Source organism: Chlamydotis macqueenii, chromosome 25 (assembly GCF_036417535.1).
Source record: "Chlamydotis macqueenii isolate bChlMac1 chromosome 25, bChlMac1.mat, whole genome shotgun sequence".
NCBI lineage: Eukaryota > Metazoa > Chordata > Aves > Otidiformes > Otididae > Chlamydotis > Chlamydotis macqueenii.
The window spans coordinates 3,359,732-3,373,836 of record NC_141580.1 but is presented as its reverse complement, the minus strand read 5'-3'; the positions used below and the strand labels follow the sequence as shown (position 1 = coordinate 3,373,836).

The following is a 14,105-nucleotide window of genomic DNA, read 5'->3' as shown; positions in this document are numbered from 1 at the left end:
ACCGGTCACTCGAGCCTTGCCGTAGAGACCCTCGTCTTTTTCAAGGCGTGACTAGGTTATACATACATACTTGTGGAGCAGACAGATGACAGTCATAGTGGTTCACGCTGGTTACTGGAAAAGTGAATCGAAGGCAGTCGTCTAAAATCACTGACAAACCCACAACCAAAATGTTCAACTTGTGAAAATCTGCGTTCAGGTGCAAGATACCAAATTATGTAACAAGTGAGAGAATCAGGTACGGAATCTGCTCTTGGGGGAATGTCTCTGGCATGATGCAGTAGCGGGACAGAATTACAGCTAGAATGAGTCTGGTTTCTGAGCAACCTCAATTATCTGTTAACAGCCCAGCATTACACGGCCAAATGTGCTCTAAATCAGCCTAGCTCCCTCTCTTGTAATATAAGCCAAGCTCATCCGACGTGGGACATTTCCTGCAGGTAGGATAAATAGTACAAAATGCTGAAAAATTTTATTTCCCATCATCTTCCTAAAACCTTCAGGAACTGAAGTGACAGCTTTAGTGTCAAATGATACAATGCTGCAGCAGCCAGAGGTTACAGATGGCCTTGTTGAAAACTCTCATAAAGAAGTCCATCAGCAACAGGCAAACATGAAAGAGAACCCACTTTCAAACAAACACTTCAGAGAGAATACTGAATTAAAACAGAGACCTACGGGAGCAGTTCAGCAAAGCTTTTCACAATCATTCAATAGTTAGTCATTCAAATATTTGGATACAGAAGAATGTACATTCATTTTTGAAGTATGTGTGCGTTTTGATAGCTGAGTCAGCCCACTCGGTGTAAATAGATCGTGGCAGGAAAAATAAATGAGCAGCCCCCAAAGGTGGCGCAGAGGTAGAACGTGCTGCATCACTGGTGGACAATTAACGAGCGCTTGATCTTATTTTTTTCAAACGTTTGCCATCAGTCCTCTTCTGCTGTTGGGCTGCTTGCATTAACATTCCCTCCCACGCAGGTCTGCGTTAATACGGTTTGGATGGGGAACAGCAAGGGAAGCACATGAGCCTCTGGCAATATGAGACCTTTGGGCTTTGAAAAAAATCCTGTCCACCCCCGCCAGCGTCACTATTAAGTTCAAAGGAATGACAGAGGCTTTACCGTACTCTAGGTACCATCCTGCGATGAAGAGGCAAAAGACCTTTAGCTGAAACGGCCACACAAGTTGCATCAGCAAGGTGTCACGTTCAGAGAATCATATAATAGTCTGGGGGGTTGGAAGGGACCTTTAAAGGCCACCCAGTCCAACCCCCCTGCCAGGAGCAGGGACATCTCCAACCGGATCAGGTTGCTCAGAGCCCCGGCCAACCTGGCCTGGAACGTTTCCAGGGATGGGGCATCCACCGCCTCTCTGGGCAACCTGTTCCAGTGTTTCACCACCCTCAGTGTAAAAAATTCCTTTTCTGCAAGTGCACATTGTTGGCTCATATCCAGCTTTTCATCCACCAGCACCCCCAAGTCCTTCTCCTCAGGGCTGCTCTCGATCCATTCTCCAACCAGCCTGTGTTTGTGCCTGGGACTGCCCCAACTCACATGCAGGACCTTGCACTTGTCCTGGTTGAACTTCACCTCTCCAGCCTGTCCAGGTTCTTCTGGATGGCATCCCTCCCCTCAGCATGTCGACGGCACCACACAGCTTGGTGTCATCAGTGAACCTGCTGAGGGTGCACTCTATGCTGCTGTCCATGTCGCCAACAAAGATGTTAAACTGAGCCAGTGCCAATACTGACCCCTGAGGAATGCCAGTCATCACTCGGACATCGAGCCATTGACCACAACTCTTTAAGTGTGAGCATACAGCCAATTCCTTATCCACCAAGCAGTTCAACCATCAAATCTATGTCTCTCCAGTTTAGAGACAAGGATGTTGTGTGGGAGAGTGCCAAATGCTTTGCACAAGTCCAGGCAGATGACATCAGTTGCTCTTCCCTTATCCACCAATGCTGTAATCCCATCATAGAAGGCCACCAAATTTGTTAGGCGCAATTTGCCCTTAGTGAAACCATGTTGGTTGTCACCAATCACCTCTTTATTTTCCATGTGCTTTTGCATGGTTTCCAGGAGGATCTGCTCCATGACCTTGCCAGGCACAGAGGTGAGACTGACTGGCCTGTATTTCCCCAGGTAGTCTTTGTTTCCCTTTTTAAAAATGGGGTTATGTTTCCCCTTTTCCAGTCACTGGGAATCTCACCAGACTGCCATGACTTCTCAAATATGATGGACATCGGCTCGGCAACTTCATCTACCAGTTTCCTTAGGACTCATCGGGTCACATGAACTTCTGCACCTGCAGGTTCCTTAGATGGTCTCAAATCTGATCTTTACAGTGGGCAGTTCTTCATTTTCCCAGTCCCTGTCTTTGCCTTTGGCAACTTGAGCGATGTGGCTAGAGCACTTGACAGTGAAGATTGAGGCAAAAAAGTCATTAAGTACCTCAGCCTTCTCCATGTCCCAGGTAACCAGGTCTCCTGTTTCCTCCTGGAGAGGGCCCACATTTTCCCTAGTCTTCCTTTTATCACCAACGTACCTACAGAAGTTTTTCTTGTTGCTCTTGACATCCCTGGCCAGATTTAATTCTGTCAGGGCTTTACCTTTCCTCACCTGGTCCCTGGCTGCTCGGATAATCTCTCTGTAATCCTCCCAGGCTATCTGCCCTTCCTTCCACCCTCTGTAGGCCTCCTTTTTGTGTTTGAGTCATCCAGGAGCTCCTTGTTCATCCATGCAGGCTGCCTGGTGTTTTTGCCTGACTTCCTCTTCGTTGGGATGCATCGCTCCTGAGCGTGAAGGAGGTGATCCTTGAACACCAGCCAGCTTTCTTGAGCCCCTCTTCCCTTCGGGGCTTTACCCACGTTACTCTACCAAGCTGATAATGCACCTCTCCTCTTTCAAAGTCTCAATTCAAATTGGACTTGAAAATGAAAAATACCAAGTCCAGATGCCAAACTCTGTCCCACACGTATCGCAGAAGAACACATTACTCCTAGGTTTGAGTTCAGTTGTACTTCTGAAAGTTTGAGTGTTATTAGCACAAAGTCATTATTAAATCCATATAAATCTCGCAGGGTCTGGTAGTATTTGCCCATGTATAAATTTTATTTTAGAAGCAAACAACTTAAAAAAAGATCAGAAATCATAAAACGTAAGTTACAACCTTAGATTTTCATGTCTTAGGACAAGCTGTTTAAATAAACAAGTCTTTTAAAAGATAAAGTAAAATATAGATGAATGAAATTGAGTGGCAAACCAGACAGTCATGTCTGTTTACAAGCAATTTTGATATTGAGAGCAATCCAAAACTTTATTTTATCTTAAGTATTAATTTTCTCACTTGTCCTGTTTTTAAGCATTTCCGTGCTTTCATTTTTTAAAAAAGCATTCTCTTTGCTTTTTCCAGCTATATTAAATAAGTGTTAAAATGAGAAAGCTTTATTAATCTCGGTTGTCTTTCTCCTAGTGCACAAGACAGCCTAAAGCAGAGGAAAATGAAAGGAAGCTTTGGAGCTTAAAACTCACTTTTACAAAACTCTTGTTTAATTGTTCTCATTAAATATGTAAGATCTCATGAATTGGCAAGAGGGACTTAGATATAAAAGAGACATATTAAGCATCAAAAAGTGGGAGGAAAAAATTCAGGAAATGCAAGTTTCAGAAATTAGGAAAATTTACATGATATCAAATGCACAGTAAAGATATTTAATTGAAGTTCCCGACAAAAACAATGAGCAATGAAAAGAAAAAATAAAAACCCCACAGTGTACAAGTTAAAGCTGTTGGGCTTTAGTCCTTTAATTCTTTAAAAGTCTACTGCAGTAAAACTCTATTTGTTACACATTTAGTGTGCTAGCATTCCCCCTGATTATTTGATTCAATAAGATGTTAAATTGCCTTTACCAGCATTTATGAGTTTTTTCTGGAACATCTAAGAAGAAGGCTGGCATCTTGTTAAAGACTTTATTCATTTAATAAGGCTTTTGTTTTCATCTAGTTTTGTTTTAACAAAGTCACTGTGTTTTCTTTCCTTTGAGCTGATCAGGAAATTCTACATACCCATCCAGTTTTAAAAGAGAAATGCTAACAACAAGCCATTGACATATGTAAAACAGGGCAATGAACTGGATTATTTTTTAAGAGGTAGTCACAAACTGTAAGAAAATGCTTGCAAAATATGTTTTTACTTGCAAAATAATCTTGGATTCTGTGGGTTAGAAAATTGAGTGCTTACTCATGCAGCTGGTCCCTATGATGTCAAAGAGCACATCTACATCAAATATCGAGGAGAAGCCCGGAGCTGTTTTCCACACAAGGTTCAGTGTCTGAACAAACAGCAAGCAAAGCCTTGTTCTCTGAGAAAGTTTCCTGCATTTGTTTCTGGGGTTTCAGGGTTCAAGATGTAGAAGCCATTGGATTTTTAGGTGGCTGTCCATGCTGAGTGCAGAAAGATATCAGGAAGAAGCTGGGATTCCTACTAACCTGCTGGGAAAAAAAAAAAAAAAAAAAATCCTGATTTTAATTTTTCTTACCTTAGTGAAACATTCCAGACAGGAATTTTAAAGAGGTACTAGTACTACTGATTAAAAAAATATGTCTTCAGCAGTCTGCAACAGCCTTTGTTCTTCAACAGCAAGTTCCAGCGTGTGCCCCCTTTCCCCATGCTTTCAAACAGCAGCTTTTTCCTGAACATGACCATTGGTCACGATAGTCTTCTCAAGTCCTACAGCACTTGTAAGTTGACAGCAATATCTACCCTGAAATATCTTCTGTGAGCAAAGGGGTTTTAAAATTAATTAATGAGATGGAAAGAACAATTTTAAAAGGTGGTTAAGATAGTTATTTTCTTATTGATACTTATTTGCTATCACCTGGTAAATTAGGGATTGTTCAATTCCCATATCTGAGAGTAACTCAGTTTACATTTGTTCTTTGCCTTGTAATTGTAAAACTACGGCCTCCAAAGTTTCTAGCCACAACCTTGACTTTGCCCTCAAAGTTAAACTATCCATTACAGAGATATTTTATCCCTTTTTCCATTACAAAGCTATTTTTTTAAATCTTAACTCCTATTTTGTAATGGGTATTCAAACAAAGTAAGCCTCATATTTAGATAAGTTGTGTAGACAACGATTATTGGCTAAGAAGAGATTAACTCCCCTTTTCTGATGTAAATACCTTCTGAATTGCATTAAAGAACAGGAACTCTTGGCCCTCAGCCAGTAGGAAGGACTTGTATTTCTCTCAAAGGTAGAAATAAAATGGAAATAAAAGAGGAAGGAAACTTTCTCCAGTAAGTCATTTATTAACCTTAGTACGTTAATATTCTCCAGAGATGTGAAACTGCCTTCTTTGGCCAAGCCAGCCACTTCTCCTTCACCTTCTAGGTCCTATTACAATTCATTGTCCAGGATTAGTGACCAGAAAAATAACAGTGCACGTTTGAAATGGACGTTTTTACCAGCGAATTACAGGTATTTGTGGTCTTGCAGATCCGCTTACCGAGGAGCTGACGAAGAGGTATGAAGTCCTGCTGCTAAAGAAAGGTTTCTCTGAATTCCACCATGCTGGTTACAGGAAAAATACCACATATAAACAGGATTTCAAAAGACTTGTAATGCCTGGGAACAACGCTAAATGCCAAATGTGTTGTTTCATCCCAGAGGAAGACTTCAGTTCTTGTGTTTATAACACAGCTAGTGCTCTCACAGCAAACTTCAAGCTGGAGAGTGTTTCGTTTTTGTTTTGTTTTGGGTTTTTTTTATGGGCCTTGCTCCCGCGTCCAAGGGGCCGTGCCAAAGCCGGGCCCTGGCTCTGTCAGCCGGGCCTGCAGTGACACCTAGGAACGGCCGGGCTAATGGCAGCCGGGCCCTTCCGCCTCTGCCCGCCCGCCAAAAACTCCTTAGCCGCAGCGGGGTTCGCCTTCCACGGCCACGGACTCCAGCACCGAGAATCTGCCATTTACTTTCTTAGGCTGACACACTCCTTAATGTTAAATCAGACTTTGAATCAGACGTTTTAATTAATTAGTGATACGGTATCACTTCTAAAGAGGCCTTCCTGCATGCTTTCTACATTTTATATCGACTCCTTCATGGCCGCCACACCAGCAGTTCATTCCCTAGACAAACCACATCTGCTAGTTATTTTATTGAACAGACTACAATTACTTCTTATGTAATATTTAAGAGTTAAATAACCGTTCAAATGCTGTAGATTTGAGAATCCCATCAAAAGGGAAAACTGCATTTTCAGCTGTGCTTTCAATAAGTAAGGTACCGATAAGTTACCAAGGTAATCTAAGAAAGCAGGACTACATGATTTGCAACCAGTGACTTGAAAAGGTTTTCCACATGTTACAACTTAACAACAGTATAGTAAGAATTACAAAATCCCCATTTTAGGAAAAAGAGATGCTGAGGCACTGGACATGCAAGTGATTTCCACAGTGTTTAAACGATGTTTATATGCAATGAGGGGAGACCATACTTTCCACCTCACTGTACTTTCCCACAGTATTTCAAACTGTGTGAATCTGAAGGCTGTGACAAATAATAATTACCTTTTGAGCGCTGGGCAAGCTGTTGGGTCCTCAGATGGGCAGCAAAACTGAGTTCAGAAGGGATTGCACAGGTGCCTGTGAGAGCAGAACAGCAGGCTAGCAGTGCAGATAATTGGCAATCAAAATAAATATTCAGTGATTGTTCTCTACTTCCAAGCTTAGTAGAAAGCAATGACATTTCATCTTGTTCAGTTAATATTATTGATGAGAAGAGGTATTCTAAAACACTCTTCTTTCTTCATTTGCACCCTTCAAGCTTGCTGCTTGGTCCATCAACGCACGCTGGGGATGAGGAGGAATTCACGCTCGGTTTTTCAGGATCCGGCACCCATGTCGGAAAACCACGGGCCCAGGGACAAAACCAAAACTGTATCTGAGAAATACAGTTAAAACTCTCATGACGTTGGAATTCCACCAAGAAGCCTTTATATCAAGTACCCATTTCACTGTTTTTTACCCTTACTTTTCTCCTACTTTAATTAGAGCCAAAACACGTGTGTTTATGGCACACAGTCCTTTTTGTAGTCCTACTGATGTCTTTAAAAGTCCAAACACTGACTGCTAATTACTTTAAAAGACCATAGGTCAAGGTAAGTAGTAGTGAAGTCAAGGTGGCACTTCTGTTGATAATGTCCTAAAACTGCATCACCTAATTGGAAACAGTTGGCTAGTAAGTTCGTTTTTAACTGACCTTCTTTAACCTTTCAAATCACAAGCTACAGAGATGCCTGTGGTTCCTTTACTGTGTGTTTAGAGACACATATAATACTGACATTCTTTGCTTCAGAGGTTTCTTCTGATTAGAGCTTGAGCTTATGAAGTGACGTGATCCTGTACACAGCTTACAGCCAAAAGCTCCAAAGCACACTTTTACATCTGTTGATTGAATGCACATGACAACAAACCATCAAGCACATTGCCTTCAGCTTGAGGGGGATGAATTTTTGGTAAAGTTCTTGTATTCTGTGTTCTCTAACAACTAACACTGCCCTTTGTTTTAGAGGGGAGAATGAAGGCAGAAGAAAACCAGCTACTCAGATCTTGAATGCTGACATAGAAAGACATTGCATTGAATCCATGCAAAGCAACTAGAAAATACTGCTGTCGTTTGGAAGCAAAGATAGGAAGGAGCCTGAAGCCTTCACTGTACGGTACAACAAAAAGACTGGAGTATTTGTATCTATTGGCACAAATTTGCTGTATAAATTTATTTAAGCTGTGCTCAAGATTTGTACATGAGCCTTCTGAATTCTTATCTGGTTAACACATTTCCTTGAAATATATTACTTTTAACATTGTAATTCTTTTACTGTGTGTGATGAGAGGGTATAATTTTGCAAGATTTAAGGCACTTAATATCCCCTGTGCTGCTTGCTAACACTCTGCTGGTTATTGTCCATTGCTGGCAACCTGATCCGTGTCTGTGGCTGTGCTCACCAGTCTCCAAGTTGGTCCTTACTAACTATATACCAACTGCATGAATTAGAAGATAATCATTAAACATGAACTATACATGGTAATACGACCAATAACCATCCTGAGTGAAGAGTACCTAGCATATCTGTCATTATCCCTGAACAAAATTACTTACTAAGCAGACACTGTACTCATAGAACATTGCATTCCTTCTTTATCCAGCAAAGATTAATAACTTCTGAGTCAGGCTTATGCCTGGATTCTGGGAATGAGGGAACAAAGATCTTGCGGTTGCTCGTTTTGCACAAACTGGTTCTTTTCAGAGTAGTGGTTTTTACTATGGGGTGAAATGAAAACAGCTGCCAACTGCAATTTGCTTCAAAAAGGCAGTGTCCGCTGGTCACAGTCCATGCACGTCGTATGCGTTCTGCCGCTCTGAGGAGCCCCAATCTTGGATACACTACAGCCGCTGAGCGCTTTCTTTTTCCTGAACATTTAACACTGAATTCTCGCCGCCACCAACACTGCTGTGTCGGATCCGAGTGGTAAAGAGCAGGCTCAGCCCAGCGGGCTCCTCACCCTTTCTGTGTGCGCTGCTGGCTATAGCTTGTAGTCAGAACAGCTGGCGTGTCTTTAGAAGAGACAAGCATGGCATAACTCCTTCTGCCCTGCACGTACCATCAGGCTCTTGAATATATCTGAGCACTTCCCACAAACTCTGGATACTGTGACCATCTCGGTACAGGGCTAGAGGTGTTCCACGCAGATGATGAGCAAGTCCTAAGCAGCCTAGGTCTGCTTTTATCTACCAGTGCAGGCAAAAATCAAAGGGGTTAGCCTCTTCGGGCAGGATTCTGCTCACCTAACATCAGGTACAATGCAGATGCTGCAGCTCAGCTAGCTGCCCCAGCCTTCTTTTTTTATTCAAGAGAAAAGGGCGCTTTAGGTCACCATCCATCTGACCCGGTTTAGACCAGTAGTGCTCAGTGAGTGCATCAGAGCCGACTATGACAGAGCCCAAAGCTATGCCAGCAGCCTGGGTTGACTCGGATTTGTGAGATGAAGCTCACCTTGGAGTCTAAGTGTGGTGCACTGCATTTCCTAGACATGCTGTAAGTGCCTTCCAAAATAAAACCAACATTCCTCTTCAAAACCCTTACCACCAGTCCACAGCCCAGGGGCTGGCGAGAAGCACTACAGCTAATTTTAGTGCATCCCAGTTGCGAGCCTTGGAGGGGTTGCCTTCCCTCTGTCTGATACCTAAGTAGTCAGTAGGGAAATCAAAGGGGATTAAAATACCGAGGCTACTTCGTATTCTTCTCCAGGTGAACCCAGCCTGAACCAGACCTCATGGAATTTTCTAATGATTCCCTGAAAATGGGTGTGCTCAATTCAAATTTAGAAGCGCAGATAAAAGGCAAAGACTCTTCATCTCCGTGAGAAAGGGCCTTTAGTTACTACAAACTATTATTTTCTCCAAAGGCTGCACTTATTTTAAATTAAAAAAAAAAAAAGTGCATTCTGCTCTTCACTGTTTAAAATCCTCCGTGCAAGTTTCACTGGGCTTCCTTTGAACAGAAACCTCATACCTGAATTCAGGTCAGGTCACCCTGACAGTGCTTAAGCTCCAGAACAAGGATGATTCCGGTGTCCTTTCCCCCGCTGCAGTGCGGTGTTGCTCAGCATTATTTCCACCACTATTTGCAATTAAATGGAGCAGCCCTTGCTGTCCCCCCCCACCAGCTCCTCTTACCTCTCTGGTGAAAAACACAAGAAGAGAAAAATCACCTATCTGTTCCTTCAGAGGCATCCCGAGAGCTTCTGCTCCAAGCACCTGGCAAACCCAAGGAAAACCTCGTTGAGATCTCATGTCTCCCAATCACTTTGGCGTGGTGGGGGAGCGGGGAGGGCGCTGGGTCTGTCCCCCATGGAAGGGAGCGAGGGGTGCAGGCAGCCCCAGGCTGCCAAAGGGATTGGGGGGAATGCCGTGAAATAAAGGGAGGTGAGAAAACAGCACCCTGAGCCACGGCAGTGCAAGCAGGGGGAAGCCTCGTGTGCGGAGATGCTGCTGGCAGCTGCCCCCAACGCGATGCCCATGTGCCAGCAGGATGCTGTGCCAGCAGGATGCTGCCAGCTGCGTTGCTTCAAGAGAAGTGCCCTTGTGCAACAGCTTTGACACAGCTCATCCCTGCAGCCTTCCTCCACCAGCAGCACCCAGGAACGCTGCGGCCTGGCCAGGGTGTTTAGTGCTACGGTGGTCCCACCAACTGGTCACCGCTCCGGTACGAGCTACAGGATTCAGTTGGACTACAGCCCCGTCTCCCAACCCTTGGTAAGAAACAGAAGTTTCAGTGCTTTTCCAAGGACTCTGCTCAATCTGACATCTTCCTTGAACTCAGGAGTGGTCCGCAAGTAAATATCACCCGTTCTCCTCGATCTTCTCCCTCCAGCCAACTCTTCCGAACAACCACCAGCGAAGGAGAGCCACCATACCCATGGGACACACATGCAGGCAATGCCAGGAATTAATAAAACACACCCCTCCCCTGGGCAGCCTTTGAGCCTCCTTCAGTAGAGACAGGGAAGTGTGATTTCAGCCTTACGTTCGCTACTTGTTAGGGAAACAGGGAAAGACAAGTTTGGTTTTTCCCAAATAAAAGGAAAAAAAAAAAAAAAAGGAAGAAAATGGGTGGGGAAGGAAATTTTATTTCCAAGCTTCTAAAAGGATCTTACAAACCACAGAGAGTAAAAAAATGCAAAACTATATATATATATATATTTATATATATATATAAAATTGACAGGGTCCTTGTAAGCAATTCTTCACATTATTCTAATGGTGACAGGAGATACCACTTAACCATATATGCGTTTTTCCCGTAATCCTGATCACTGCCGACAGCTGACAAAATTCTTCTCATACAGAATTTTCCCTAGACTGTACAGATTTCTTTTTGTGAAAGCAAAGGAGAAGAAAAGGCAACAAATTACTTAAGAAGGAAAGAAAAAAAAAAATAAAAAAGGAAACTTTTTTAAACAAAGCGTTCCCAGGTAGGGCTGTGTGAAAGCGAGGCGCCATGCCTCCCGCACGGCTACAGGACCTCCTTCCGAAGCCCCAGCACTCCATGCCTCCCCATGGCACAGGCTTTCCTCCAGCACTGACAACTCAGCACTGTCCCAGTCGTGGGGTCTCACACACTTCTCCAAACGAGCCCCAACCCTGCCCGGCGGCACCCCTTGATCTCAGCACCACTCTTCACCCGCTTCTTCCCTCCAATCCTAACCTCCACCTTTATTCCTTAGGACTTCCTAACAGCTCTGCTCATCCAGGAGGAGTTAATTCAGGACCTCCATTCCCACCAGCAGCACAGCTTCCAGCTCAGCATGCCTGCCACTATTCCAACCATCCCTGCAGCAGGGATGCCGGCACCCTTCAAGCTTGCTGCTTGGTCCATCAACGCACGCTGGGGATGAGGAGGAATTCACGCTCGGTTTTTCAGGATCCGGCACCCATGTCGGAAAACCACGGGCCCAGGGACAAAACCAACAGCTCTGAACCAGAAACGACCTCAGGAAATAAATGCAGAGAAAGCAAAGAGAGAGAAATGGAGCTGGGGCAGCTCCGTGTGCTCCAGATTCTCGCTCACCCTGAAACATCGTGGTGGCTTTTGGACATTGACAAAAAGTAAACAAGATCCCAACAATCCCTTGTTTCCCCCATCCCACCCCCCAACAGTTTCTTAAACACTTAATGTCCAGCTTAAGTGAAATCAACAGATTTTTAAATCCACACAGGTGTCAATAAGGAGAGTAACAAAAATCAGCTAGTTCCCGTTGCCATCACAACAAAAAAAACCAAAATAAACCCGACTTGAGCCTCGGAGGCAGAGGGCTAAATGCAACGTCTCTTGCAGGGGCTGTGCCGCCCCTCTTCAGAGGTCTAAGGGGCTCTTTGGGTCCCATTCCCAGCAGGGAACCCCCCTCGGGGCCCGAATGTCTCTCGCTGTCTCCAGGTATCCTCTGCCCCGACCCCCGGTCAGCGGGGACGCTGCTGCAGGCAGCTGCTGGGGGAGGACGGCTCAGTCTCGGGGCACCCCTGCTCCTTCCTGCGCAGCTCCAGAGCCAGGCAGGGGCTCAGCCCCCCGCTGTCTTCCTCCTCCTCCTCCATTACACCCTACACATAAAACAGGCAACCACAAACACCCCAGCCAGCTGTGTGAAAGAATGTATATATTCAGCACGCACTCAATACAGTACAGCAAAAAAAAGCTATCATTTCCTTAAAAAAAAAAAAACAAAAAAAAAAAACCAAAAAACCACAAAACCACCAAACTTTCAAAATAACCACCAAAGCTTCCAAATCACTCCCCGCCCTACAAGCCCTGACGCTCGTCCTTCTGGCCCAAACAAGGCAATCAGCGGCAAGCGGCCCCAGCCCCGTGCCGTCCCTGCCCGGCAAGGAACAGAGGGTGGCCCTGGCTCTCCGGCAGCACCCAGCTCCTCCCGCGGAGCCTGGGGTGCCGAGGATGCTCCCGCCAAAGAGGGGCCTGGCCAGGAGCTTGCTCCGGTGCTATCCCGTGCAGTTATTTGGAGGGGACAGACACCAAAGTAAGAGAAAGCAGGGCAGGTGCTGGCTGCCAGCCCAGGGGGAGCAGCCGCAGCCTCGCCGGGGCTGGACGCAGCCCTAGGGATGTGCCAGGGAGGAGAGAAGGGGTCCCATCGCTGATCTTGGGGGGGTCCAGGCTCGGATCACTGCGACAGCGCCTCCGCTGAGTTCCGCTGGAGACAGGGGACGAGGCCAAGGAGGGGGAGAGGAGCGGCACGGCAGCAGGGATGGGGGCTGGCAGGGCCGTCGCCGCTGCGCACGGAGGGGAGGTAGATCGGCTTTAGAGACCTCTTATCCAGGAGGATGTCTTCTCGGACACCAGCTCGGCTCCTGGGACGAATGAGCCCACCGCGGAGCCCTGGACGCCCACTCTTGCCTTCTCCCAAGGGGAAAGTGTCTCGGAGCCTGGGTCACGCCACCGGAAAGTTCTTGAACTGGGGGGACAACTTTCCTCAAAAACTTTTTAGCCCTGAAACTGCCCCCAAGGCTGCTGCAGGCAAACTCCCAGCAGCTGGAAGGGGGACAAGCCTGGAAGTGATGGCAGCGACCCATGGGGCAGGAGGGACCCCAGCTCCCTCTGCTTGCCCACCTGGCCGGACCCTGACCCTCTCCAGCCCCTCTCCCTGCCCTGCTGCAATGGTCCCGCTGCCGCCCCTGCCCCCTGCGCCGTGGGGATAGCGTGTGTGATGCTCTCCGTCCTCCCCCCTCCCCAGGTCCCCGTCCCCAGCGTCCCCCCTGCCGTTAGTCTTGCTGCTCGTTCATCTCCATGTCTGACACCAGGATGTTCTTCTCGGCGGACTCGCTGGGGTTGGAGGTGGTGCGGCTGTAGCGGGCACTCTCAAAGGCACCCCGCTCCGCGCTCCGCCGACGCTTGTAGAGGAAGATGGCGATGCCCAGCACAGCGCACAGCGCCAACGTTGACAACACCACCACTGCGATGGCCGTTGTGTTCTCTGGCAGAGCTGCAGGGAGGGGAAAAGGCCAGTGAAAGGCAGGCTGTCATCTCCCACCATCTAGTTCTGCAAGAGGGGCTTTGGCTGGTGGATCTCCAGCTGGACAGGGGGGTTCTTAGGCAGGACAGGTCAGAGCAGGACAGGATTGGAGTCTGCTTTGGTGTTTTGGAGACATCCTGCCTGTGGCAGAGCTCCTGGGGTTGGGCAGCCTCTCTGGGTCACTCCTGATGTGCATGAACATTGGGATGGACCTTTGGGATCCCACCAGTGGACGTAGTGTCCATCTCCCAGCCTAGCCAGACACCATAAACAAAGGCAGGAAAGCCTAGCCAGACACGCTCCTCCACGGAGGGATAGCTCCTGCTGCTGGGGAGTCCTAACCCAGGGCCAAAGCCATCTAGAAACAGCATTTCCCACCCACAAACACCACTTATCTGGTTATTAATACAAGTCAGGCTGTGGCACGGCCCCCAGTGCCAGTTCCTGATGGTGCCACTCACCTGCCCTGGAAAAGCTGCTCTCCTCCACTGCAAGGGCAACACAGACAGATCAGTACG

The 14,105-nt window shown here is 46.5% G+C and overlaps 1 protein-coding gene across 1 annotated transcript in view; it reads right to left on the bottom strand.

Annotated features, from left to right (window-relative positions):
• Window positions 1-10,677: 10,677 nt before the first annotated feature.
• MRC2 (mannose receptor C-type 2) overlaps window positions 10,678-14,105 on the bottom strand; it is a 28,184-nt gene continuing 24,756 nt past the window's right edge. The window contains exons 29-30 of the mRNA XM_086766709.1: window positions 14,049-14,075; window positions 10,678-13,557 (exon numbers count right to left, since the gene is read on the bottom strand). Coding sequence (XP_086622835.1) covers window positions 13,337-13,557; window positions 14,049-14,075 — 248 coding nt within the window. The 3' untranslated portion in view covers window positions 10,678-13,336. The remainder of the gene's footprint in view (window positions 13,558-14,048; window positions 14,076-14,105) is intronic.